This window comes from Bos indicus x Bos taurus, chromosome X (assembly GCF_003369695.1).
Source record: "Bos indicus x Bos taurus breed Angus x Brahman F1 hybrid chromosome X, Bos_hybrid_MaternalHap_v2.0, whole genome shotgun sequence".
NCBI lineage: Eukaryota > Metazoa > Chordata > Mammalia > Artiodactyla > Bovidae > Bos > Bos indicus x Bos taurus.
In genome coordinates, this window is record NC_040105.1 from 58,349,379 (window position 1) to 58,375,543 (window position 26,165).

At 40.1% G+C, this 26,165-nt stretch overlaps 1 protein-coding gene across 1 annotated transcript in view; it reads right to left on the reverse strand.

Annotated features, from left to right (window-relative positions):
* Nucleotides 1-593: 593 nt before the first annotated feature.
* The window catches only part of ZNF157 (zinc finger protein 157), a 35,094-nt gene continuing 9,522 nt past the window's right edge, over nucleotides 594-26,165 (reverse strand). Inside the window, exons 3-5 of the mRNA XM_027534573.1 lie at nucleotides 5,835-5,961; nucleotides 5,447-5,542; nucleotides 594-3,448 (exon numbers count right to left, since the gene is read on the reverse strand). Of these exons, the coding sequence (XP_027390374.1) occupies nucleotides 2,442-3,448; nucleotides 5,447-5,542; nucleotides 5,835-5,961 (1,230 nt within the window). The 3' untranslated portion in view covers nucleotides 594-2,441. The remainder of the gene's footprint in view (nucleotides 3,449-5,446; nucleotides 5,543-5,834; nucleotides 5,962-26,165) is intronic.

Sequence of the window (26,165 nt, forward strand, 5' to 3'; positions counted from 1 at the left end):
TGCCACTGCCTTCTCCAAAACAAGGGTGAGGGCATGCTATACAAAGTGAGAAAAGTGTAATATGTATATTCAAGTGTATGCTGTATTGGAGGGCATCTAACAATTAATTCAAATACCCTGGGTTGTCGTAATCCTTATGGAACACTCAGGGGAAAAAGCAAAAAAATTATGTAATTTAGCATCAATATTTATTATGGCACAGTGCTACCCAGTACTAAAAGAAAAGGATTTGTTTCTGCTTATCAAAAAGTACCAGGGGAAACATTCACAAGGTTGAGAGATTTATCATTGATAGACCTCCACTAAAGAAAACTCTAAAGGATATTTTTCACATAAAGAAGAAAATGATCATGAAGGAAATGTGGGAAACAATAAAGAGCAACCAAAGTGGTAAATATGTAGGTAAAATAAAATAAATATATAAAACAAAAGTGTTTTCTGGGGAGACATGCACACGTGTATACACACACACTTAACATATAGATAGATACATATATTACATATATATATACCCCATAATACATCATTATATTTTAAAATATATGTGTATATATATATATATATATGAGCAAACTTTCTATTAAAAGATGAACTTTCAAAGACAATTTCTTAGAGAAAACCATAAAATACTACTTAAAATTTAATAGATTTTAAATGAGTTAAATAAAAAGACAAACACATTCAAGGATGGAAGGGCTTTAAAGCCATTTTACACGTTTCAGATAGGCAATAATTTATAAAAAAAAAATAACAGATAAGTTCTAGTGAATATGTGGGAAAATGTAAACTTTTTCTCAAACTGGTCATGAGAGTGTAAAAATGGTACAATTTTTAAAAAACTTTAATATTTAGTCAAGTTGAAAAACTTCTATGTCAATCAGAACCCAGCTAGGAGACAGAAGCCATACCAGTTATTTTAATAGAGAAAATTTATTACAAAAAAATTTTAACTAGTTATGAAGTTACTAACCACATAACTTAAAAGCAAAAAGAACATTAAAATTCTTATGGACTCAGCAACTGCAGAAAGCAGTGGGGCTAGGGTAAAAAGGGAAGAAGTTGGAATTACTAAAAATAGAAGGTTGTAAGTGGGGTCACATGTGACTGAGATTCATAGTTCTAAGGAGGTGGCACTACCCAGATGTTGCAAGTGTCTCTGAGGGGATGCAGTACCATAGAGCTGTTAGTACTGGGAAAGTGCAAACTGGATTAAACTGCTGCTACCATGAGGATGTGCTGCTGCCCAAGTGAAGAAGCAATGCTGGGCTGATACTCAGATAAACAGGGAGCCAACTGGAATTGAAATAAAAAAAAGAGCAAGTCCCTTCTTCCTTCCATAGGCTCAACATTTATATTTCATATCTCTTATTGGCAAGACCCAACAGCGAACAGCAGCTGGCAAGACAGGAATGTGTTCTATAGAGTCATGGCCCCAGCATCACAAAGTCCCAGTATAGAAGGGCAGGTTTGGAACTGGGGCACAATAGATTAATAACTGGCATACTGCCTACACCCTATGACCCATCATTGCCATTTCTAGATTTAAATACTAAACACAGAAATGATACAAATGCCTTTCACTAGGGGAATGGAGAGATAAATAAATAAACCAGAGCTATATTTACCAACATGGATAGATCTTGGAAAGGTAACATTTCATGAAAAAAAGCAAGCTGCATAAACAAAAATAGTGTAATACTACTGATGTAAAGTTTTTAAAATATAGCATTATATATTGGAGACTTCATATTATACAGAAAAAACTTAGGGTAGATTAAAATTTTCAATGTTGAAAATGAAACCTTCACTTTAGAGGAAAGTACAGGAGAATATTATCACCTTGAAACTGATAACATAAAACATAAAACCTAGGCAGAAGAAAAGAGTTAACAAAATTAAAGAACCAGTCACAGACTGAGAGGAGATATCTGAAACACAAATGACTGAAAAGGGATTTTTATGTTCTCATATTTTTTTAAAGAACAAGGAAAACAACATTTAAACCAAGAAGTAAAAGACAGCCTATGAGAAAACAATGAGCAAAGGATATGAACAGTCACTGCACAGAAGAAATATAACAATGACCAGTCGACAGGTAAGCTGATTCTCAACCACTAATTACGGAAATTCAAATGAAATGCAAACAACAATGAGCCACTCCCTAAGGGGATCAGGACAATTTTCACACCAAGGCAGGAGCCATATTGTTACAGGTATACTCTGTGTGCCCCAGTAATCAGATGGCCCAAAGGGCTTGATCAAATGGTGAGGGGAATCTTCTTAGAGAAGCTTTCTCCACAGTACACGGCAAGGGCTGGCCTAAGTGAGTTCTCTGATGTTCTGTGAGGTGTGCCTTCTGCCAGAAAGCTTTCCCACATTCTTGGCATTCAAAGGGTCTCTCCTGTGTTAATGAGGCATACTTTCACAGAGAAGGCATTTCTTCATTCACAAAGTTTCTCTCCTGTGTGAGTTCTCTGGTGTTGACAAAGGGATTTCTTCATACTGAAGATTTTTCCACAATCACTACATTCATAGGGTTTTTCTCCTGAATGCATTCTCTGATGTTCAATGAGGCGTGCTTTGACATAGAAGGCATTACCACATTTGTTACATTCATAAGGTTTCTCTCCTGTGTGAATTCGCTGATGTATTCCAAGAGATGAATGCACACTGAAAGATTTCCCACATTCATTACACTGGTAGGGTTTTTCACCCGTATGAGTTCTCTGGTGATTATTCAGAGTCATCTTCAATCTGAAAAATTTCCCACATTCACCACATTTATAGGGTTTCTCACCTGTATGAATTCTTTGATGTTGGTTTAGGGATTTTTTTGCACCAAAGTTTTTCCCACAAGCACCACATTCATAGGGTTTCTCCCCCGTGTGAGTTCGCTCATGTTGAGTAAGAGATATCTTAACACGAAATGTTTTCCCACATTCGCCACATTCATAGGGTTTCTCCCCTGTGTGAGTTCTCTGATGAATCATGAGGGTTGCCTTCTCAGAAAAGGTTTTCCCACACTCAGTACATTCATAGGGTCTCTCTCCTGTGTGTGTTCTCTGATGTAGAATGAGTTGTGACTTCCTGCCAAAAGATTTTCCACATTCATCACATTCAAAGGGCTTCTCTCCTGTGTGAGTTTTCTGATGAGCAATGAGGTATGATCTTGCACTAAAGGTTTTTGCACATTCACCACATTTATAGGGTCTCTCCCCTGTGTGTATTCTCAGATGTTCAATAAGGTTTGATTTCCTGCAGTAAGTTTTCCCACATTCATTACATTCAAAGTTTCTTTCTCCTGTGTGTGTTCTTTTGTGTCCAACAAAGCTCATTCTCTTGTAGAAGGCTTTCTGATATTTGACAGTTTGATCCAAAGTTTGAATTTTCCGATGCTGAAGGTCATTATCATGCCTGAGGGAATTACCCCAAACAGAACTGTTGGCACCTGGCAGTGAAAAAGAGCCTTTAAAAATAAATCAGATCATATCACTCTCACTCAAAACCCAACATAGGCTTTCCCTTGTCACAGTATAAAGCTTAACAAAGCCTATAAAAACTCTACATAATTTAGTCCCCAGCTAACTCTCAGATTTGTGGAAAATTCTGAAAGAGATGGGAATACCAGACCACTTGACCTGCCTCTTGAGAAATCTGTATGCAGGTCAGGAAGCAACGGTTAGAACTGGACATGGAACAACAGACTGGTTCCAAATAGGAAAAGGAGTACGTCAAGGCTGTATATTGTCACCCTGCTTATTTAACTTATATGCAGAGTACATCATGAGAAACGCTGGGCTGGAAGAAGCACAAGCTGGAATCAAGATTGCCAGGAGAAATATCAATAACCTCAGATATGCAGATGACACCACCCTTATGGCAGAAAGTGAAGAAGAACTAAAGAGCCTCTTGATGAAAGTGAAAGTGGAGAGTGAAAAAGTTGGCTTAAAGCTCAACATTCAGAAAACTAAGATCATGGCATCTGGTCCCATCACTTCATGGCAAATAGATGGGAAAACAGTGGAAACAGTGGCTGACTTTATTTTTCTGGGCTCCAAAATCACTGCAGATGGTGACTGCAGCCATGAAATTAATAAGATGCTTACACCTTGGAAGGAAAGTTATGACCAACCTAGGCAGCATATTCAAAAGCAGAGACATTACTTTGCCAACAAAGGTCCATCTAGTCAAGGCTATGGTTTTTTCAGTGATCATGTATGGATGTGAGAATTTGAACTATAAAGAAAGCTGAGCACTGAAGAATTGATGCTTTTGAACTGTGGTATTGGAGAAGACTCTTGAGAGCCCCTTGGACTGCAAGGAGATCCAACCAGGCCATCCTAAAGGAGATCAGTCCTGGGTGTTCATTGGTAGGACTGATTTTGAAGCTGAAACTCCAATACTTTGGCCACCTGATGCAAACAGCTGACTCACTGGAAAAGACCCTGATGCTGGGAAAGGTTGAGGGCAGGGGGAGAAGGGGATGACAGAGGATGAGATAGTTGGATGGCGTCATTGACTCGACGGACATGGGTTTGAGTGAACTCCGGGAGATGGTGATGGACAGGAAGGCCTGGCGTGCTGCAGTTTATGGGGTCGCAAAGAGTTGGACACGACTGAGCGACTGAACTGAACTGTCAGATATCACTTCCTAGCACTCTCACTACCCAACCTTGATCCACACCAGCATCTTTGCTATATACCCCTGAGGTATATATCCCTCAGACTAGGCTTGGCACTATCTGTTCTCTCTGCTTACAATACTACTAAAATCTACATGCCTCTGTCTCACTTCACTGGTGTTGGTGTACTAATGTTAACTTCCCCAAAGAGTCTTCCCTGACCACATTCTCCAAAAGCACAAACCATCACTGTCTACTCTTCTTATCTTGAACGGATTTTCTTTTTTCCACCAAACATCATGTATTCATTTGTTTCTGGTCTCTTTTCCTCATTAGACTGCAAGCTCCAAGAGAAGAGAGATATTACTTTATTCACTATTGGACCCCCCCACCTAGAAGGTGACCAGCATATAGTTGACCCTCATTTAAGATTTGGTAGATGACTAAATGAATGTATGAATGAGTGCTTGACAACAGAAGGCATCCAAGACAATGGAGGGAAGGAAGACAATTGAGAATACTAAAGAGAAACAGACTAGCTAAGAATAAATATCTAAGCTGAGGCAGGCAGGGAAAGACAAGAGTGGTAAATAACTACAAAAATCAAGATAAAATAGGAGAGAGCACTTAAGTGTGAGCATGATGTGGGGACGTAGGATTTAGGTATCTAAAGCATATAGACCTTCTGTCCTCTAGTCATTTTCAAAGAGCAAGGGCCTCTGAAAAGAGATTCCTGAAAAATACTAGCCAAACATAACCTTTGATTTGAATTCCTGAAGTTTTATTTCTCCTACTTTTCATATGTTGAGTTGTTGCTCACTCACCTGTGTAACCATTGTCTGAGGATTCCTCCTCTAATATCCATAGTTCTTCCCCTCGCTCCAACTTGAAGATCATCTCTGGTTTGGCCACGCAGAGGCCTGTTAATGGGAAATGGCACAGGACGTGGGCCAGGTTGCCTGAGCTTTAGGGCCTCTGATGGAGGAGAAAGGTGCATCTTCATGAACTGCACAAGGAAGGCTACGCACTGAAACCTTTCACTGGGGGAAGTGAGAACACACACACTCTTCCTGGTGCTCCAAACTGATAAATTATCTATGACCCCTTGAATCTAGAACTGAAGTATCAATGAACTCTACAAAGGCTGCCCAGGTTATAGCAACCAAGAAAGGAAAAACATGCTACCAGGAGTTAGGTGGACAATATCCTCACCCACAGATGCCAGGTTGCTGTAGTTCTCCAGCATCACATCCCTGTGCATGGTCCTCTGGGCAAGATCCAGTGTGTGCCACTCCTGTCGGGTAAAATCCACAGCCACATCTTCGAATGACACGGATCCCTGTAACAACAATCTGCGATGATCAGGATAGAACATCTGGAAAAGATATGTGGGAACTAATTCTTCCAATAGAGCACTTTTGAAAGTTGACTAGAAAAAGCTTCACTGGTGTCAACTGAAAAAAGTGTACAATGTGAGATTTGTGAGTTAAGTTTTATTTAGGGCAAAATGAGAACTATAGCTTGGGAGACAACATTTCAGATAGCTCTTAGGAACTGCTCTGACAAGGAAAGGGGAGGTCAATATATATGTGATTTTGGTGAAGGGGGTACATGCAATCAAGCACACATCTTGGTAGAAGATTGCTGCTAGTCACAAGAGGCAGATGTCTCTGTTAACGATCTTAGTGCTTTTCTAGATATGAGAAGATACAAGAAATTGGGTTCAGAACATTTTCTCCTGAAAATACCTATCTGAAGGTCTGCTCTACCAGTTTTCTCCAGAGCACAGACTGTCTCATTCCTGATCTCTGCCCTCAACTCCTTTCAGGGTATGCTGAAGGTCAGTGACTACAGTGGCTAGTGACCTAATCCTTATAGAGGCAAAGAACAAGTGACAATCTTTAGCTGGCACTGGAAACCTGACTCTGTCTTGCTTGATACTATCCTTTGGGAGAGAAAAACCTAGAGCAGTCCTGCTAGTGTATTAACTTTTCAGTTCATGGATAAAAGACCACTGACTGCTGAGTTAACACAGTGTCTAGACCTGTCCTAATTGCTGAGGAAATAAAGAGAGTGCTTGCTCTCAAGGAGCTCATACTCCAGTAAAGAGACTTGCATAGGTATGCATTGTTTTACAGCACTTTGCTTTATTGTGCTTCAGAGATACCATGTTTTTTCACAAATTGAAGGTTTGTGGGGACCCTCCACTGTCCAGATGGTGGTTAGCCTTCTCTAGCAAGAGTATTTTTTAATTAAGGTATGTACATTGTTTTTTTAGACATGTTATTGCACACTTAATAGACTACAGTATAATGTCGGTGTGACTTTTATATGCACTGGGAAACCAAAAAATTCATGTGACTCACTTTATTGCAATATTTGTTTTATTGCAGTGGTCTGGAAACAAACCTGTAGTATCTCAAAGGTATGCCTGTATATGAACACACCCCTGCTATGGGATGTTACAGGAGCTATGATGGACATGGGTACAAGGTGCAATGGGCTTTTACAAGGGATGGAATAAGATTACACCTTGTGTTAACAGACTGAACTTCACTTGGGGAGGCAGAGCTTTGAATCCTTAAACAAGAATATAATCTTCCTCACGAATATGGGGCAGTAACATGAAAAACAAGGCAGGAAGACACGAAACATGCAAGATGAGTTAAGAGAACTACATATAGCACAGTATGACAGGAAAATAGTGCTTTGGACTGTGATGAGATAAAGGGTTACAGAAACATTCAGGGGCAGGCAGTGGAGGGATTTCCAACTTTTTTTTTTTTTCTAAAGATCATCAATCTCCAAAATACTTGACTATACAATCAGAATATTTTCTGACCTTCCCACAATATATTTACATTTATAAATTACACAGAAGTACTGTCAAGTAAGAGAAAGGGAGAGAATATTACTTCTAGGATAACAGCATGAGCAGCTGAGTTGAGGCTGGTGCCATATATGGTGGTGGTGGTTTAGTTGCTAAGTGGTATCTGACTCTTGCAACCCCATGGACTGTAGCCCTAGCCTTCCAGGCTCCTCTGTCCTTGGGATTTCCCAGGCAGTAATACTGAAGTGGTTTGGCATTTCCTTCTCCAGGGGATCTTCCCAAGCCAGGGATTGAATCCATTTTGGTGCACTGCAGGGGCTTCCCTGGTGGCGCTGGTGATAAAGAACCCACCTGCCAATGCAGGAGATATAAGAGATGCCGGTTCGATCCCTGGGATGGGAAGATCCCCTGGAGGAGGACATGACAACCCACTCCAGTATTCATGCCTGGAGAATCCCATGGACAGAGGAGCCTGGGAGTCTATGGTCCATAGGGTCACGAAGAGTGGAACACAACTGAAGTGACTTAGCACGCATGCATGCTCCTGCACTGCAGGCGGTCTCCTGCACTGCAGGCAGATTCTTTACTGCTGAGCCACTAGGGAAGCCCCGGTGCCATGTACTAAGATTAGCAAAAAAGGAACACAATGGGCTGGCAGAGGGGGAGAGTGAGATCAATCTTGGACCAGAGCTGGAGTGTTCATGTCACATATTGATAGAGACGTCCAGCTGGCAGATTAATATATGATGCTGGAGCTCTGAGAGAAGGCTAGGACAGACCAAGGACTGAGAGGCAATAGCATTTCAGTACCAGCTGAAGCTACCATAATAAACTGGATGGCTAAGAGAACACAGAGCTTGAAAGAGGCATCAAGTGCACGGTCAGTGGGTATACCAACATGACATGAAGATTGAAAAGGAGTTGGGGGGCTCCTGTGGGACAGAGAAAGCCTCTCGTTTCTTTGTCATGCAGTCCTGTTCCAAAGTAAATCCCAGTACCAAAGCTGCAACCTTGCAGTAGCAGGCCCCTCAGACTCTAAGGGAGAAGAATCTCTTCTTTGGGCAGAGGACTAATGTTCTGAAGAGCTTTAGAAAGATCCCCATTGCCTTTTTTATAACCTATCACAACTTGGACCAAAGGGCAAACCTAGTTGTAGAAAGTGAATGCCAGGGTAGAGATGAAAGCCCTAACTGTCCACCTAGAGGAAGGGGAAGCCCTGGGAACAGAGGTGTGGGGAAGATTGCCCTAATAATATAGCTTCAAAATACATGAAGCAAAACTAAAAAAATCTGGAAAAAATATAGGACAATCCACAAACATGGCTGCCAACCTTTATCACCTCTCTTAGTGATTAAAGGAACTAACTAGTAGACAAAAAAAACCAACAATGATATAGAAAACTGAACACTACCAATCAACCAATTGATTTTGTAAAACATTCCACTCAAAACTGAGAGATTAACTGTTTCTTCTAGAACACATGAAACGTTCACCAAGTTTATGATCCATATCCAGGATCATAAAACAAATCCAAAAACAATCAAAGGGTCCACTGGGTACCAAGGGAAATTGACATGGAACAATCAACTCTGAGATATATCCTAATTAAAACTATTAGAATTTAAAGACAAAGAAAAAAATTCCTCAGGGCCTCCAGGCAAAAAAAATTTAGATTGATATCAATTTCTCAAAAACAACATACAAAGCAAGGCAATACAGTAGTTTCAAGAAACTTAAGAAAATACAAATTAAGGAAATTATATCCAGCCAAAGATATCAGGAGAGAGAAACCCTTCAAATATCAAGAGTTTTAGGAAAAGTTGTAAATATGCCAGAATATGTGTGCCCTTCATAAGGAATTTGCTAGAGCTGCACTAATATGGTAACCACATACCATATGTGGCTATTTAAATTTTGATTAATTAAAGTGGAAGAAAATTTAAAATTCAGTTCTTCCGTCACACTAGGCACATTTCCAGTGCTCAGTAGCCACATGTGGCTGGTTACAGTATTAAACAGCACAGATACAGAATATTCCCATCACTACAGGAAATTTATTGTATACCATAAGCTGGAATCAAGATTGCCGAGAGAAATATCAGATATGCAGATGACACCACCCTTATGGCAGAAAGTGAAGAGGAACTAAAAAGCCTCTTGATGAAAGTGAAAGAGGAGAGTGAAAAAGTTGGCTTAAAGTTCAACATTCAGAAAACTAAGATCATGGCATCTGGTCCCGTCACTTCATGGTAAATAGATGGGGAAACAGTGGAAACAGTGTCAGACTTTATTTTGGGGGCTCCAAAATCACTGCAGATGGTGACTGCAGCCATGAAATTAAAAGATGCTTACTCCTTGGAAGGAAAGTTATGACCAACCTAGATAGCATATTCAAAAGCAGAGACATTACTTTGCCAACAAAGGTCCATCTAGTCAAGGCTATGGTTTTTCCAGTGGTCATGTATGGATGTGAGAGTTGAACTGTGAAGAAAGCTGAGTGCTGAAGAATTGATGCTTTTGAACTGTGGTCTTGGAGAAGACTCTTGAGAATCCCTTGGACTGCAAGGAGATCCAACCAGTCCATTCTGAAGATCAGCCCTGGGATTTCTTTGGAAGGAATGATGCTAAAGCTGAAACTCCAGTACTTTGGCCACCTCATGCGAAGAGTTGACTCATTGGAAAAGACTCTGATGCTGGGAGGGATTGGGGGCAGGAGGAGAAGGGGACGACAGAGGATGAGATGGCTGGATGGCGTCACCGACTCGATGGATGTGAGTTTGAGTGACAGACAGGGAGGCCTGGCGTGCTGCAATTCATGGGGTTGCAGAGTCAGACATGATTGAGCAACTGAACTGAACTGATACTAAACAAACAGGGCTTCCCCGATAGCTCAGTTGGTAAAGAATCCACCTGCAATGCAGGAAACCCCAGTTCGATCCCTGGAGAAGGGAAAGGCTATCCACTCCAGTATTCTGGCCTGGAGAATTCCACAGGATCGCAAAGAGTTGGACATGACTGAGCAATTTTTTTAATATATATATACTAAATAGTGAGCTTTAACCAAAAACAATGAATGGGAAAATTTTGGCAAAAGGACTGACAGTAAGTATTTCATATATTAAACTGCAAAGCTAAGACTAAAAAATAATTTTAAAATGCACCTAAAACTGAACAAGATCATTGACTATTGTATAGGAAACAGATGGGAGACAAATTAGATAGTAAAAGATTAATAAAGAAAAAAGTAAAAGGGAGGGGATATATGTATACTAATAGCTGATTAACATTGTTGTATAGCAGAAAACAACACAACACTGTAAAGCAATTATCCTCCAATTAAAAATAAATTTAAATAAAAAAAAAGGTAAACTGGTATAGCCATTATGGAGAACAATGCAAAGGTTCCTCAATTAAACTAGAACTACCATATGATCCATCAGTCCCACTTCTGGGAATATATCTGAAGGAAAGGAAATCACTATCCCAAATATTCATTGCAGCATTATTTGCAATAGCCAAGATATAGAAACAACATACATAAGTGTCCATCAACAGATGAATGGATAAAGATCTGGTATATAAAAAATGGAATATTATTCAGTCATGAAAAAGAAGTAAACCCTGCCATTTGCAACAACAGGGATGAACCTGAAAGACATTACACTAAGTGAAATAAGTTAGACAGAAAGACAAATACTGAATGATCTCACTAACATGTGGAATCTAAAAAAAAAGTCAAACTCAGAAGCAAAGAGAATGGTGGTCACCAAGGGTGTGGGGGAAAGGGGAGAGATATTGGTCAAAGAGACAAAGTTACATTTATGGACAATAAATAAAGTCTAGAGATCTAATATACAAGCATGATGACTATACTTCATAATATTCTACTGAAAAATGGAAATATGCTAAGAGAGCAAATTTCAGATGTACTCATCACACACAAAAAATGGTAACTGTAATGAGATGATAAGTTAATTAAACTCAGTAATCATTTAACCATGTATATGCATAGCAAATCATGTTGTACATCTTAAATATATCAGATCAGATCAGTAGCTCAGTCGTGTCCGACTCTTTGCGACCCCATGAATGGCAGCACGCCAGGCCTCCCTGTCCATCACCAACTCCCGGAGTTCACTCAGACTCACATCCACGGAGTCGGTGATGCCATCCAGCCATCTCATTCTCTGTCGTCCCCTTCTCCTCCTGCCCCCAATCCCTCCCAGCATCAGAGTCTTTTCCAATGAGTCAACTCTTTGCATGAGGTGGCCAAAGGACTGGAGTTTCAGCTTTAGCATCATTCCTTCCAAAGAAATCCCAGGGCTGATCTCCTTCAGAATGGACTGGTTCGATCTCCTTGCAGTCCAAGGGATTCTCAAGAGTCTTCTCCAACACCACAGTTCAAAGGCATCAATTCTTCAGCACTCAGCCTTCTTCACAGTCCAACTCTCACATCCATACATGACCACAGGAAAAACCATAGCCTTGACTAGATGGACCTTTGTCGGCAAAGTAATGTCTCTGCTTTTGAATATGCTATCTAGGTTGGTCATAACTTTCCTTCCAAGGAGTAAGTGTCTTTTAATTTCATGGCTGCAATCACCATCTGCAGTGATTTTGGAGCCCAGAAAAATAAAGTCAGCCACTGTTGCCACTGTTTCCCCATCTATCTCCCACGAAGTGATGGGACCGGATGCCATGATCTTCATTTTCTGAATGTTGAGCTTTAAGCCAACTTTTTCACTCTCCACTTTCATCAAGAGGCTTTTTAGTTCCTCTTCACTTTATGCCATAAGGGTGGTGTCATCTGCATATCTGAGGTTATTGATATTTCTCCCGGCAATCTTGATTCCAGCTTGTGCTTCCTCCAGCACAGCGTTTCTCATGATGTACTCTGCATGTAAGTTAAATAAACAGGGTGACAATATACAGCCTTGACATACTCCTTTTTCTATTTGGAACTAGTCTGTTGTTCCATGTCCAGTTCTAACTGTTGCTTCCTGACCTGCATACAAATTTCTCAAGAGGCAGATCAGGTGGTCTGGTATTCCCATCTCTTTCAAAATTGTCCACAGTTTATTGTGATCCACACAGTCAAAGGCTTTGGCATAGTCAAGAAAGCAGAAATAGATGTTTTTCTGGAACTCTCTTGCTTTTTCCATGATCCAGCGGATGTTGGCAATTTGATCTCTGGTTCCTCTGCCTTTTCTAAAACCAGCTTGAACATCAGGAAGTTCACGGTTCACATATTGCTGAAGCCTGGCTTGGAGAATTTTGAGCATTACTTTACTAGCGTGTGAGATGAGTGCAATTGTGTGGTAGTTTGAGCATTCTCTGGCATTGCCTTTCTTTGGGATTGGAATGAAAACCCACCTTTTCCAGTCCTGTGGCCACTGCTGAGTTTTCCAAATTTGCTGGCATATTGAGTGCAGCACTTTCACAGCATCATCTTTCAGGACTTGGAATATATACAATTTTATAAATAAATATGTAAATAAAAGATAAAAGGGTTGAGTAAGAATACCACAGAAGGGATAAATACAAAGGTAACCACCAGAATGGGCTTCCCTGGTACCTTAGACAATAAAGGAGGCTTGGATTTGGTTCCTGGGCCAGGAAGATCCCCTGGAGAAGGAAATGGCTACCCACACCAGTATTCTTGCCTGGAGAATCCCATGGTGGGCTATGGTCCATGGGATCATAAAGAATCAGACACAACTGAGCAACTAATCACAACTACCAGCATAAAAATACAAACCTTCCTAATTACCAAAAACATTTAGAGGAAGCACTCAGTAGAGAAAGAAACACAGTAAATATAACATTTACACACTGTAATTACATCATAAGATAAAACAAGAAAGTTGACATTTTGTATTAATTATATTACAAACAGTAATACAAATAAATGTGAATAGGCTTATTTCATCTATTAAAAGAAATAGATTTTCACATTGCCTTGTTAAAGCAAAACCCAACACAATGCTGTATACAAGAGACATGCTTAGAACAGTCTTTCAAAAAGGCTAAAATTATAGAGATGGACAAAGATTTACCAAATGAAAATGATATAAAAGCAGGGATTGAAATCCTGATACCAGACAAAGTAGAATTCCAAAAGCAATTATATGAGATAAAGGAGGATACTTTGTAATGTTAAAAGCCCTGTTCACAACAAAGATATAAAAATAAAGATATTTGTAAATTTCTAGATGCTCAGGCCTATGGGCAGGGCTGCTGGCCAGGCTGCCCCACCTATTTAATTGTGGGTCTGAGTGGAGAGCATGTGGCTTCTGCCCTATTGCAAGTCATCTCGTCTATTGGCACCAGCGGTGTACAACAGCAATAACTCAGTCACCTAGGTCATATCCCGATTTCCAGGCCTTTTCTAGCCTAAGCGGTCATCACTCTCCCCCTTTCTATTACCTGTGCCATCAACTAGGAGAAGGTGACTGTGTTAATGGCTCAGATTTCTCTAATCCAAACTCTTACCATTCGTCCTTGGTAAGCAAGGGTGTCTGGCATCTGTTGGTGGGCTTCCTTGAGTTCTGCCCAATTGCCATGTCCAAGCCAGGAGGACTAAAATAGCTGCTTGAATGTGCTGTGGATAGTGCTCCTAGGCTCCTTGGGGCCCCTTTTCAGACTAAGATGCTTATTGGCCCCAGGACCTCATGAATCAAACAAAGCCAAAACAGACACAAATTAGCAAGAGAGAAAAAGGAACATTCTGGGAAGGAAGTTGATAATGATGTATAGAAATGGAATTCTCTGTCCTGGGCTCTCATGAAAGGAAGCCTAGTTGCTCAGGGGACTTTTGGGGGAACACCTTCTGGAAAGGCCTTATTACATCCATGGGAAATTCATGGGGGTCAGGGAGGCTTAGATTTCTGCTATAATTTTTGCCCCTCATTAATCAGTGAGGACTTGGGCAAATCCATTCTCCTTGTGAGTCTCAGTTTCCCCAATAATAATATATGGGTGTCATGGGCATACATTAGGCTTCCCTGATGGCTCAGCAGGTAAAGAATCTTCCTGCAATGCAGGAGATGAGAGTTCGATCCCTGAGTCGGAAAGATCTCCTGGGGGAGGAAACGGTAACCTACTCCAGTGTTCTTGCCTGGAGAATCCCCATGGACAGAGGAATCTGGTGGGCTACAGTCCAAAGCGTTGCAAAGAGTTGGACATGACTGAGTGACTAAGCACACACACACAGCACATGGGCATAGATTTGACTAGACTAGTTTCCATATGTAAGAGAGAAGACTGGGCTACCCCCAAGTGACCTATGGAATTTTGTCAACTACCTAAGTCCAGCACGCCCCACCCTATTCTAATTCAGTTGGACTTGGGGAGAGTTCTGTTGTGGTTCCCAGCATGACTGATGTATTAGACCTCTTCCTGTTCTACTGTGACTAATGGCTACGTTCGCTGTGACCCCCTGGGGAGTCCTTAGCAATACTGGAGAGAGCCATTGGTGGAGGGAACCTCTAAAGACCTTTCTTAGGTCATCAAGAAAACTGCCTTGGTCAGCTCCAGTGCTATTCTCTGGTCTGCTTGGGTGCTGGGGTTGTGCGTAGTGAATGGCCCTTCTTTGTTCCCGATTTCTGTTTAGAGCAGATGGAAATCTGATAGACAGGAGACATTTGTGCAAGTCTTTTGGAGGATGCTGTAGACAAGCTGCTAGCTCTGTACTGCCTCTACCCTGACTGGATTCTGGGCCCCAGTGACCGTGTTCCTCTTCTCTCTGGACAATTCCTAGACTTTGGCCTGTATGACTTTTGCGGGCCAGACCTAGCCAATAGGAACAAGTGGCCTGAGGTAGCACTTTCTAGTCGGCAAATTCCTTCTATCTCCATTATTTTCTAAAAGGCCCCTGAAGCAGTTGGGCAGAATGGATGAATTTATCCCAACTTTACAGATAAGGACATGGAGGCAGTGAGAAGTGAAATGACTTGCTTATGGTGATCTAGAACATTGACTGCAAGTCAGTGTGGGTAAGAGGATGGGCAGGCTGGGGTGAAAGATGTGGTGTAACAGAATACTACTAATATTTTCCAAACATAAAATAAATAACATAATTGATATATGCCAGGCACTAGACACTTTAACTGCATTATCTTGTGTAATGTTTATCTTAACTGTATGAGGTTGACATTATTGTATCTGCATTTTCAGATAAGAAACCAGAGCCTCAGAAAGGTTAAGACTCTTGCCAAAATTCACACAACCAGGTCATGAGACTTCAAATCTCTTGCTTTTTCTGTTGCACTTGGAGTGAAGCTGCTGTTTCAATGTACGTTGGGGTGCTAGGGGTTGAATTTCAGCAGCAGGCCCAAGGTCAGAGCACACTAAAGCTAAATTGGAACCTCTGGCTGCCTCTTTATCCTACTGAGCCCAGCCAAGCTTCCCAGCTCCAAGCCCAGGTCAGAGGCCCTTGTGAGCTCAGGGAGCAACTACTTTCCCCCATTCCCACCTCTAGCCTTGGATCTCTGGGAATTGTTCCCAGCCAGGTGAGCCTATCCCTTCTCCCATTTAAACCTGCTAATAAGCAGCCTGGGGGAAAAAAGTTAACTAGCAGAGTGAATCAATAGATGTGAGCTTGGAGAACTGGCGTCTGGCCACTCAGACCTTCACCATCAATTGGAGCATTTCCTTCATGAACAGTTAATTGCAAATCATTTAACAGTCACAGTGAGAAACAGTCTCATTTTCTGGAAGAATAATTGCTGTCTGATGGGCTCTTGAAGGCTACTCTCCTCTGTTCCTTCAGTTTCTCTCCTGCTTTTCCACTTCCTCCCTCTCGACGCCAGAACATATTTTCTCTCAGCCCATGGAGAACCTCATGAGATTTCCAATGGGCTCCTATGTAGAACCCAGTGCCAACAGGAAGTGGATGCTCTGTCTGTCCACAAATGCTGTGATTAAAATTAATATTTATGTCCTTCAAGAGGCAGAAAATGGAATGGACATCCATGTCCATCCACAAACTCAGATGTGGGTGAGCAAGAAAATAGTCTTTGTTTGTTTTATTTAAAGTAACTGAAGTCTGACTCCAAACCTCCCATTCTAGCAGAGAAGCAGAAAATTCCATGTTTTTCATGACTGGGGACCCACTTAAGGTTGGCACTGGAATCCAAGGGGTACTTGTATTGAAATTAAGGCAAGGGCAAATAATCTCTAATCTATTCCAGTCCCACTGATATCTTCATTTTCTTTGCCTGCAGTGATGGAAGAGAAGCTGAGAGCCCCAAGGTCTTAGGTCCTGCCTCCCTCTGGGTACCTTAAAACCATCTCCTCCCCATCTTTGAGGCACTGCCCTAAGCAGTTTTTGTGCTTCTCTACTGCCCCAGACTTAGGAGCTCTCCATTCCCACGTGGGGCTGGGAGTGGGAGGGATCCCTCTTCATTTTTTTTTCTTTCAGGACTTTTCCTTGTCCTTTATGATTATATATCAATGGTGTTTTCATACTTTTATAAAAGAGTGATGGATTCAGTGATGTCGCTTTCTACACTGTGAAATCCATCTTGCAAGAGGTATTTTTAAGGGCCTGGTTACCCCCATGTAGCAGGGGTATGGAGTGTGGGGATATAGAGGGGCAGCAAACAAATAAACATGAATATTTCCAGAAATTACCCTGCCACAAAATACTGCTTTATTGAAGGAAAAAATTATTTCACTGTCCTACAATTTAGGACACCAAGATTTTAGTCCCTGTTCTACCTGCACTTGATGGAAACTTCATATCTCAGAGCCTCAGGTTCTTCATCCTTAAACGAGTTGGAGAACACAGAATCTCAGACTGTGGTCCTTTCCTCACCCTTTCCTTTTTGATGCTTAAATTCTTCCTCTATCATCTGTCTTGCTCCTACTCACCTCCACTGCATAGATTCCTGGGGCAGTTTTAGTGCCTAAGATGTCCCTATTTACGTTGAGTTGGAATAGGCCTAGCTTAGTCCCTGGGAGTCACACAGATCTATTTGCCATCTACTCTCTTTGCCCCATAACAGTCCTTCCAGATCTGAAGGCAGAGATGGTATTCTTTGGTTCAACAAATGTTAAGTACCTATTCTAGGTGCTGAGGGTCCAGCAGTGAATAAGCAAGATAAAAAAAAAAATCCCTCTCCCCATACCCCCCGCTTATGGGACTTACTTTTTTCTTGGCAGATAATGAAGCAAAATAAATAAAGTTATCATATGTCAGATGGTGATAGGTACAATGGAGGGAAAGACAGGAGGTTCCAATGTAAAATAGAGTGGTCAAGAGAAGACTCACTGTGCAGGTCACATTTGAGAGAAGAACTGAAATTTCAGGGTAAGAGAAGATAATAAATACCAGGAACAACCATGAGTCCAGTGTACCTGAAGTGGAGTGAGTGAAGGGATGAGGTCACAGAGGTAATGTTGGAGTGAGGGAGATGAGAAGACTGTTGAAAAGACTTTGACTCCTGTCCTGAGTTAGAGGGGAGCAGAGAATGACACGGAGAAGGAAATGGCAACCCACTCCAGTGTCCTTTCCTAGAGAATCCCAGGGACGGGGGAGCCTGGTGGGCTGCCGTCTATGGGGTCGCACAGAGTTGGACACGACTGAAGCGACTTAGCAGCAGCAGCAGCATGCACAAAGTAACACAACAAAAGCCTACATAAGCTAAAAACTACAGGGATACAAGAAGAAATAGAAGTTTTCTCTAGTGGAATACTTTAACATACTATTCATAGAAGTAGCCAGATTAAGTGAACAAGGGCTAATCAATTAAGGTGGGACTTGAGGGAGTGGGGAGGAAAGAAAGAAGGAAGGAAGGAAGGAAAGAAAGGGAGAGAGAAAGAAAGAAAACACTACATCCAGATCATACAGAATATACTTTTTCTCAGGTGTACGTGGAACATTCACAAAACATGATCATATACTAGCACACAAAGAAAACAATCTTGGTAAGTTTAAAATATACATAAGACAAATAACACTAATTATAAGCAATAAAGAAATTTAATAATTAAAAATTGACAAGCTTATTCTAAAATTAATAAAGAAATAAAACCACATGATTTAGAATAAATGAAACTATTTTGAAAAAGAAGAAAAAAGTTAGAGGACTTACATTATCTCATTTCAAGACTTATAATGCTATAGTTTTCAAAACTGTAGTATTTTGTAAAGATATACATGAGACAAAATAGAATTTAGGAATAGATTCACACATATATGATCAATTGATGTCTGACAAAGGTGTCAAGAATATTCAGTGGGGAATGGATAAGCTTCTGAACAAATGTCTCTGGAATAATAAGGTAGTCAGATCCAGAAAAACTTCAGAATTCCTATAATTGCCCTCTGCTCTTCCCCAGTAGTATATTGGACACCTTCCAACCTGGGGGGAGCTCATCTTCCAGTGTCATATCTTTCTGCCTTTTCATACTGTTTATGGGGTTCTCACAGGAAGAATACTGGAGTGGTTTGCCATTTCCTCTTCCAGTGGACCATGTTTTGTCAGAACTCTTCACAATGACCCATACATTTTGGGTGGCCCTGCATGGCATGGCTCATAGCTTCATTGAGTTATGCTAGCCCCTTCACCACAACAAGGCTGTGATCCATGAAGGGGAAGGATATTACTGAATTGTTAAGACTGATTATCTCCAAAAGATGAGATTATGAGGACTTTTCAAATTAAAATTTGTATGTTTCTATTAAGGTTGTGTTTACCAGGTTTCTCCACTGTAAAGTTACCAGTTTCCCTATGTAATAAGTGAGTAATCTGTAGGAATATACCTTGAAACTATGTAAACACTTTGTTCCTCGTTAAACTTTCATCCAATAGCTTTGGCATCCATCAGTGATTCTTTCTTGGCTCAGTTATTACTAACTACAGTGGTTGCAAAAGGTTATTTTCCTAACTTCATCATTTGTTCCATATGACTATTTGAAGTGCATGTGTGCTTAGTTGCTCAGTCGTGTCCAACTCTTTGTGACCCCATGAACTGTAGTCCACCAGGGTCCTCTGTCCATGGGATTCTTCAGGCAAGAATACTGGAGTAGATTTCCATTTCTTTCTCCATACAATTTGGCATTGGACCTTAAAGAAGAGCTTTCCCATCTCCCTCATTCAATCATTTATTATCAGTATGAACTCATGGTTTATCTTAGTCTCTAGCCAGGCTCAACACGCAGATGGGCACCCAAAGGCCGTATGGACATATGTAGGTAAAGAAACTTTTCTGGGACTCTTTGACATGAAAGAATAATGCACTGTGATTTCAAAATCTGTCGGTCAAGTCCTAACAAGGGTCACAGTTAGGTTAGAAGGCTACAGGGATGCAACAGTTGATGGAATTAAAGTGAAAGTTTGCAGGAAAATAGGAATATTTGAATAGATTTTAAGTGAAGTACATCTCCTTCATCTAAATGAATTCCTCAGATGGATATTATATCTGGCAGGGGAATACTTCTATCTTGTTGTTGTTCAGTCACTCAGTCATGTCCAACTCTTTGCAACCCCATAGACTGTTTTTCACTATCTCCTGGAGTTTGCTCAAACTCAGGTCCATTGAGTTGATGATGCCATTCAACCATCTCATCTTCTGTCATCCCCTTTTCCTCCTGCCCTCAATTTTTCCCAGAATCATAGTCTTTTTGAATGAGTCGACTCTTTGCATCAGGTGGACAAAGTATTGGAGCTTCAGCTTCAGCATCAGTCCTTCCAATGAATATTCAGGGTTGATTTCCTTTAGAATTGACTGGTTTGATCTCCTTGCTGTCCAAGGGACTCTCAAGAGTCTTCTCCAGCACCACAGTTTGAAAGCATCTATTCTTTGGCGCTCAGCTTTCTCTATAGTCCAACTCTCACATCCATACATGACTACTGAAAAAACCATAGTTTTGACTACATGGTTTGAATTCAGGTGAATTCTTAAATAGGTTTTTAAAATATATATATACCATCAAAAACTAAAAGTGAAGTAAGTACGTACAAGCTGTTTTATTTATTTTACCATGTGCGCTCAGAACCCTCCCTTTTCACCTGTGTATATCTCTATATTTGCATTTATTTTAGTTTAAGACTCAGTCATCCCTTAGTAATTGGAGTAACTAAAATAGCAAATGTAGTTGTTATTGTGTGTTCCTGGGTGGCATATGAAAAAGGTGGATGGCTCAGGGAGACTAACAGCAGACCATCACTAATTAATTAGTATCACCATAGCATCAGTAGTTCTTAATTTGGTTTCAGAGTGGAAAAACACAGAAGCTAAAGGAAACTGGTTCTCAGTGACTGATCCTACAAATGTTTTTTTCCTTTATCTCAACATAGGAAAAGAGTCAACTGCAGTTTGTTTTCATGCAAGAAGGTCCATACTGCCAAAATGTTATTTGAATTCACCAGCTTAATAATTCAACTGTCATAATTTAGTTAGAAGGGAATATACAATGGAGAAAAGACAACCTCTTTAACAACTGGTGCTGGGAAAACTGGTCAACCACTTGTAAAAGAATGAAACTAGAACACTTTCTAACACCATACACCAAAATAAACTCAAAATGGATTAAAGATCTAAATGTAAGACCAGAAACTATAAAACTCCTAGAGGAGAACACAGGCAAAACACTCCCCGACATAAATCACAGCAGGATCCTCTATGACCCACCTCCCAGAATATTAGAAATAAAAGCAAAAATAAACAAATGGGACCTAATTAAAATTAATAGCTTCTGCACAACAAAGGAAACTGTAAGCAAGGTGAAAGACAGCCTTCAGAATGGGAGAAAATAATAGCAAATGAAGCAACTGACAAAGAACTAATCTCAAAAATATACAAGCAACTCCTGCAGCTCAATTCCAGAAAAATAAATGACCCAATCAAAAAATGGGCCAAAGAACTAAACAGACATTTCTCCAAAGAAGACATACAGATGGCTAACAAATGCATGAAAAGATGCTCAACATCACTCATTATCAGAGAAATGCAAATCAAAACCACAATGAGGTACCATCTCACGCCAGTCAGAACAGCTGCTATCAAAAAGTCTACAAGCAATAAATGCTGGAGAGGGTGTGGAGAAATGGGAACCTTCCTACACTGTTGGTGGGAATGCAAACTAGTACAGCCATTATGGAGAACAGTGTGGAGATTCCTTAAAAAACTGGAAATAGAACTGCCTTATGACCCAGCAATCCCACTGCTGGGCATACACACCGAGGAAACCAGAATTGAAAGAGACACATGTACCCCAATGTTCATCGCAGCACTGTTTATAATAGCCAGGACATGGAAGCAACCTAGATGTCCATCAGCAGATGAATGGATAAGAAAGCTGTGGTACATATACACAATGGAGTATTACTCAGCCATTAAAAAGAATACATTTGAATCAGTTCTAGTGAGGTGGATGAAACTGGAGCCTATTATACAGAGTGAAGTAAGCCAGAAGGAAAAAACACCAATACAGTATACTAATGCATATATATGGAATTTAGAAAGATGGTAATGATAACCCTGTATGCAAGACAGCAAAAGAGACACAGATGTATAGAACAGTCTTTCGGACTCTGTGGGAGAGGGAGAGGGTGGGATGATTTGGGAGAATGGCATTGAAACATGTATATTATCGTATGTGAAATGAATCGCCAGTCCAGGTTCGATGCACGATACAGGATGCTCGGGTCTGGTGCACTGGGATGACCCAGAGGGATGGTATGGGGAGGGAGGTGGGAGGGGGGTTCAGGATGGGGAACACGTGTACACCCATGGCAGATTCATTTTGATGTATGGCAAAACCAGTACAATATTGTAAAGTAATTAGCCTCCAATTAAAATAAACAAATTTATATTAGAAAATAATTTAGTTAGAAGGGATTTGGACTTGATGCAAGTCCCAAGTATATTTAATAATATACTACACTGATGATAACATGATGATATTAGAAACTGAAGATCAAGCTAAGATTGACTTAAATGCAATAGTGACACATACAATCAGCAGAGGTTAGTTGATAAATCCAACAAAAATCTAAGGGCCCACTTGAATGGTGAAATTCTTAGGACTACCCTGGGTAAGAGCCACACATGACATTCCACAGGCAACAAAAAATAAACTGCTATTGCCAACCCCTGCTACTAAGAAATGCAGCACCGGAGCAGGTCACTTGGGTTATGCAGGATGCATGTTCCACATGTGCAAACACTGCTAGTTCCTCTCTATCAAATGACCCCAAAGAAGGCCATATTTGTATAAGGGCCTGAAAAAAAGTAAACTATGTCTGAATCACAAAAAGCAGTAGCTGTCTTGATGTCTTTGGGCATCCTGAACAGAATGCTGCTGACAACAGGCAAAAGTGGAATTCAAAATGGAAAACTTATATTAGAAAAAGAAACACTGCTGCAATAACTCAATTCTGTCTTCTGATGGTTCTTCGTTTCTTTCTTTATAAGTCAGTTCCCTCTGGATGCTCCTGGAGAAAAAGCATGGCTGTTTGCTGCACAGTCAAAAATATCAACTACATTTATGATGCACTCTCCCAGTGGAGACATTTGCACACTGCTAGAGACAGTACTTTATCCATACTTTGTCATCTCAACATTTATTAGCAATTTCTTATTCAGTAATGCTCCTCCTGCTCAGACTTCTTTGATAACATCATCAGAACCCTCAAACTGTGTACCATCTAGCAACTCAGAGAAAAACAGAACCAGCCAGAAAGGAGTGTCAGAAAAGCAGGCAGAAGACTTCAAAAAGGAAGGGAGATAGATTAAGGACTCGATGACGGTCAAGATGAAAACACTTGGAATGCAAATTCCATGTGCATGGATGGACTTCCCTTGACGGTGCAAGACTAGTACAATATGTGCAATAAGTATTGCATTTCTCTTACAATTTAATTCATCTGAAATTCTACTGGGATGTAGGATTACTTTATGTTTTCCGACTAATCTTTATTTTAAAGTGTCTTTAATACTGTTTAGTGGATGTGGGTTAAAACTGTCTAATTCAGAAAAGTCAACAGATAAAATAAGGAACAGGTTGTGAAGCCCTTGCATATAGCAACCAACTGTTAGAAGCCTAAAGAATCTAAAGGTCTTATATGTAAAATAGATAAACAAGGTCCTACTGTATAGCAAAGGAAACTATATTCAATATCCTATAATAATGCAATCTTGTAATGAAAAAGTATATATATATAAAACATATACATGAAACTGAATCACTTTGCTATACATCAGGAACTAACACAATATTGTAAATCAACTTCAATTTTTACTTATCTATTTATGACAATAGATTTTAAATTTTTATTTATTTATTTTTGACTGTGCTTTGTGCGGGTTTTCTCTCATTGCGGTGAGCAGGGGCTACTCTTCGTTGTGGTATGTGGGCTTCTCGTTGTGGTGGCTTCTCTTGTTGCAGAGCACGGGCCCTAGGCACGTTGACTTCAGTAGCTGCAGCACACAGGCTCTGTAGTTGCACCTTGTGGGCTCTAGGGAACGAGCTCAGTAGTTTTGAAACATGGACCTAGTTGCTCCGCAGCATGTGGAATCTTCCCAGACCAGGGATCAAACCTATGTCCTCTGCACTTGCAGGCAAATTCTTATCCTCTGCACCTCCAAGGAAGTCCTATACTTCAACTTTAAAAAAAAAAAGAATCTAAAGGTCTGACACAACTACCTTCCATCAGCTTTCTTATGTAGTATTTTATGTACCGAGTATCCCTGTGTGCTCAGATATCATGTTTTGTTTAGAAGTATTTTGGTCAAAAATGCTTAAGCCCATAAAAAGTGAGTGGTATACCACTGAGTAATTTGACTCTGGGTCAGATGAGTTAATTATCCAATCAGAGGATAATTTATGCTCAGGCTTTCTCCTGCAATGCAGGAGACATGGTTTGACCCCTGATCTGGCAAGGTCCCCTGGAGAAGGCAATGGCAACCCACTCCAGTATTCTTGCCTGGGAAACCTCATGGACAGAGGAGCCTGGCAGGCTATGGTCCATGGGGTTGCAACAGTCAGACACGACTTAGTGACGAAACAACAACAATGAATAATTCTGCACTTATAACTTAGATGAAATGAAGCAATTCATAAAAAACAACAACACAAATAAACACAAGTCATCCAATATGAAACAGATAATTTGTTGAGTAGCCCTATAACTATTAAGGAAAATTTATCCATAATTTAAAGCTCACCAAAGAATCTAAAAATAGTAGGTCTATGATATGTATTTTATAACTGATTTACTTTGCTGTACAGCAGAAACTAACACAACATTTTAAAGCAATTATACTCCAATAAAAATTTTAAAAAATAAAAAATGAAACTCAACCCCCAGAAAAGGTATCTCTGGCCAAACGGTTTCTCTGGAGAATTTTACCAAACTTTTAACAAAAATTAACACAACTACATAATCTCTTGCAGGAAACAAAAGAGGAAATAACTCTTTCATACTCATTCTATGAAGCTAGTATTTTCCTTGGATAGGTAAAAAGAGGCCCCCAAAAGATATCCACATCCTAATCCTTGGAAGCCATCAATATCACCTTATATGGCAAAAATATAAAGGTCTTTGCAGATGTGATTAAGAATCTTCAGATAAGGAGGGTATCTTGGATTATCCATGTGGCTTCTAAATGTAACAAATATCCTTTAGGAGAGGGAGGCCAAAGAAGATCTGATGCACACAGAAAGCAGTGATGTGAAGACAGTAGAGAGAGATTTGAGGAAAACTGAAGGGATGAAGCCACAAGCCAAGGGACAGTTGCAGCCCGCAAAAGCCGGAAGAGGCAGGGAACAGATCTCCCAGAGCCTCTGCAGGAAGTAAGCCCTGGCAACACCTTGATTTGGGCCCAGTAATGCTTATTTTGGATTTCTGGCCTTCAAAAACTATGAGAGGATAAATTTATACTGTTTTAAGCCACTAAGTTTGTGGTAATTTGTTGCAGCAGCCACATGAAACTAACACATTCCCTGATTACAAAATCAGATAAATATAGTACAAAAAACAAAACTACATAACAATAGCACTCATGAATATAGAGGCAAACATTCTTGACAAAATATTAGCAAAAATAATTCATTAATATATTAAAGGAATTATACACTGTGACCAACTAGGGTTTACTCCAGGGATGCAAGACAGGTTCAATATTCAAAAACCAATCCATGCATGCAATCCACCATATTAACATGATTTTTTAAATTAAAGATATATATATATTATTAAGTTTGATATTCTTTTTATTTTTTAATTGAAAGATAATTGCTTTACAGAATTGTGTTAGTTTCTACCAAATATCAACATGAATCAGCCATAGGTATACATATGTCCTCTCCCTCTTGAACCTCCCTCCCATCTCCCTCCCCACCCCCCCTTAACAGGATTTTAAAAATCACATGATCATATCAATCAATATAGAAAAAACACTTGAAGAAATACAACATTCATTCCTGCAAAAACCAGAATAGAAACAGAAATACAGAGAAACCACCTCAATTTGATAAAGAGCATCTAAAACAAAACTACAGGTAACATTATACTGGGTTGGCCAAAAAGTTCGTTTGGGTTTTTCCATAATAAACTTTTTGACCAACCCAATACTTCATGGTAAAAGACTGAAGACCAAAAACAAGACAAGAATGTCCATTCTCACGACTTATTTAATATAGTGCTAGAAGTTCTAACCAGTGCAACAAGGCAAGAAATTAAAAGGCATACATAATAAAAAGG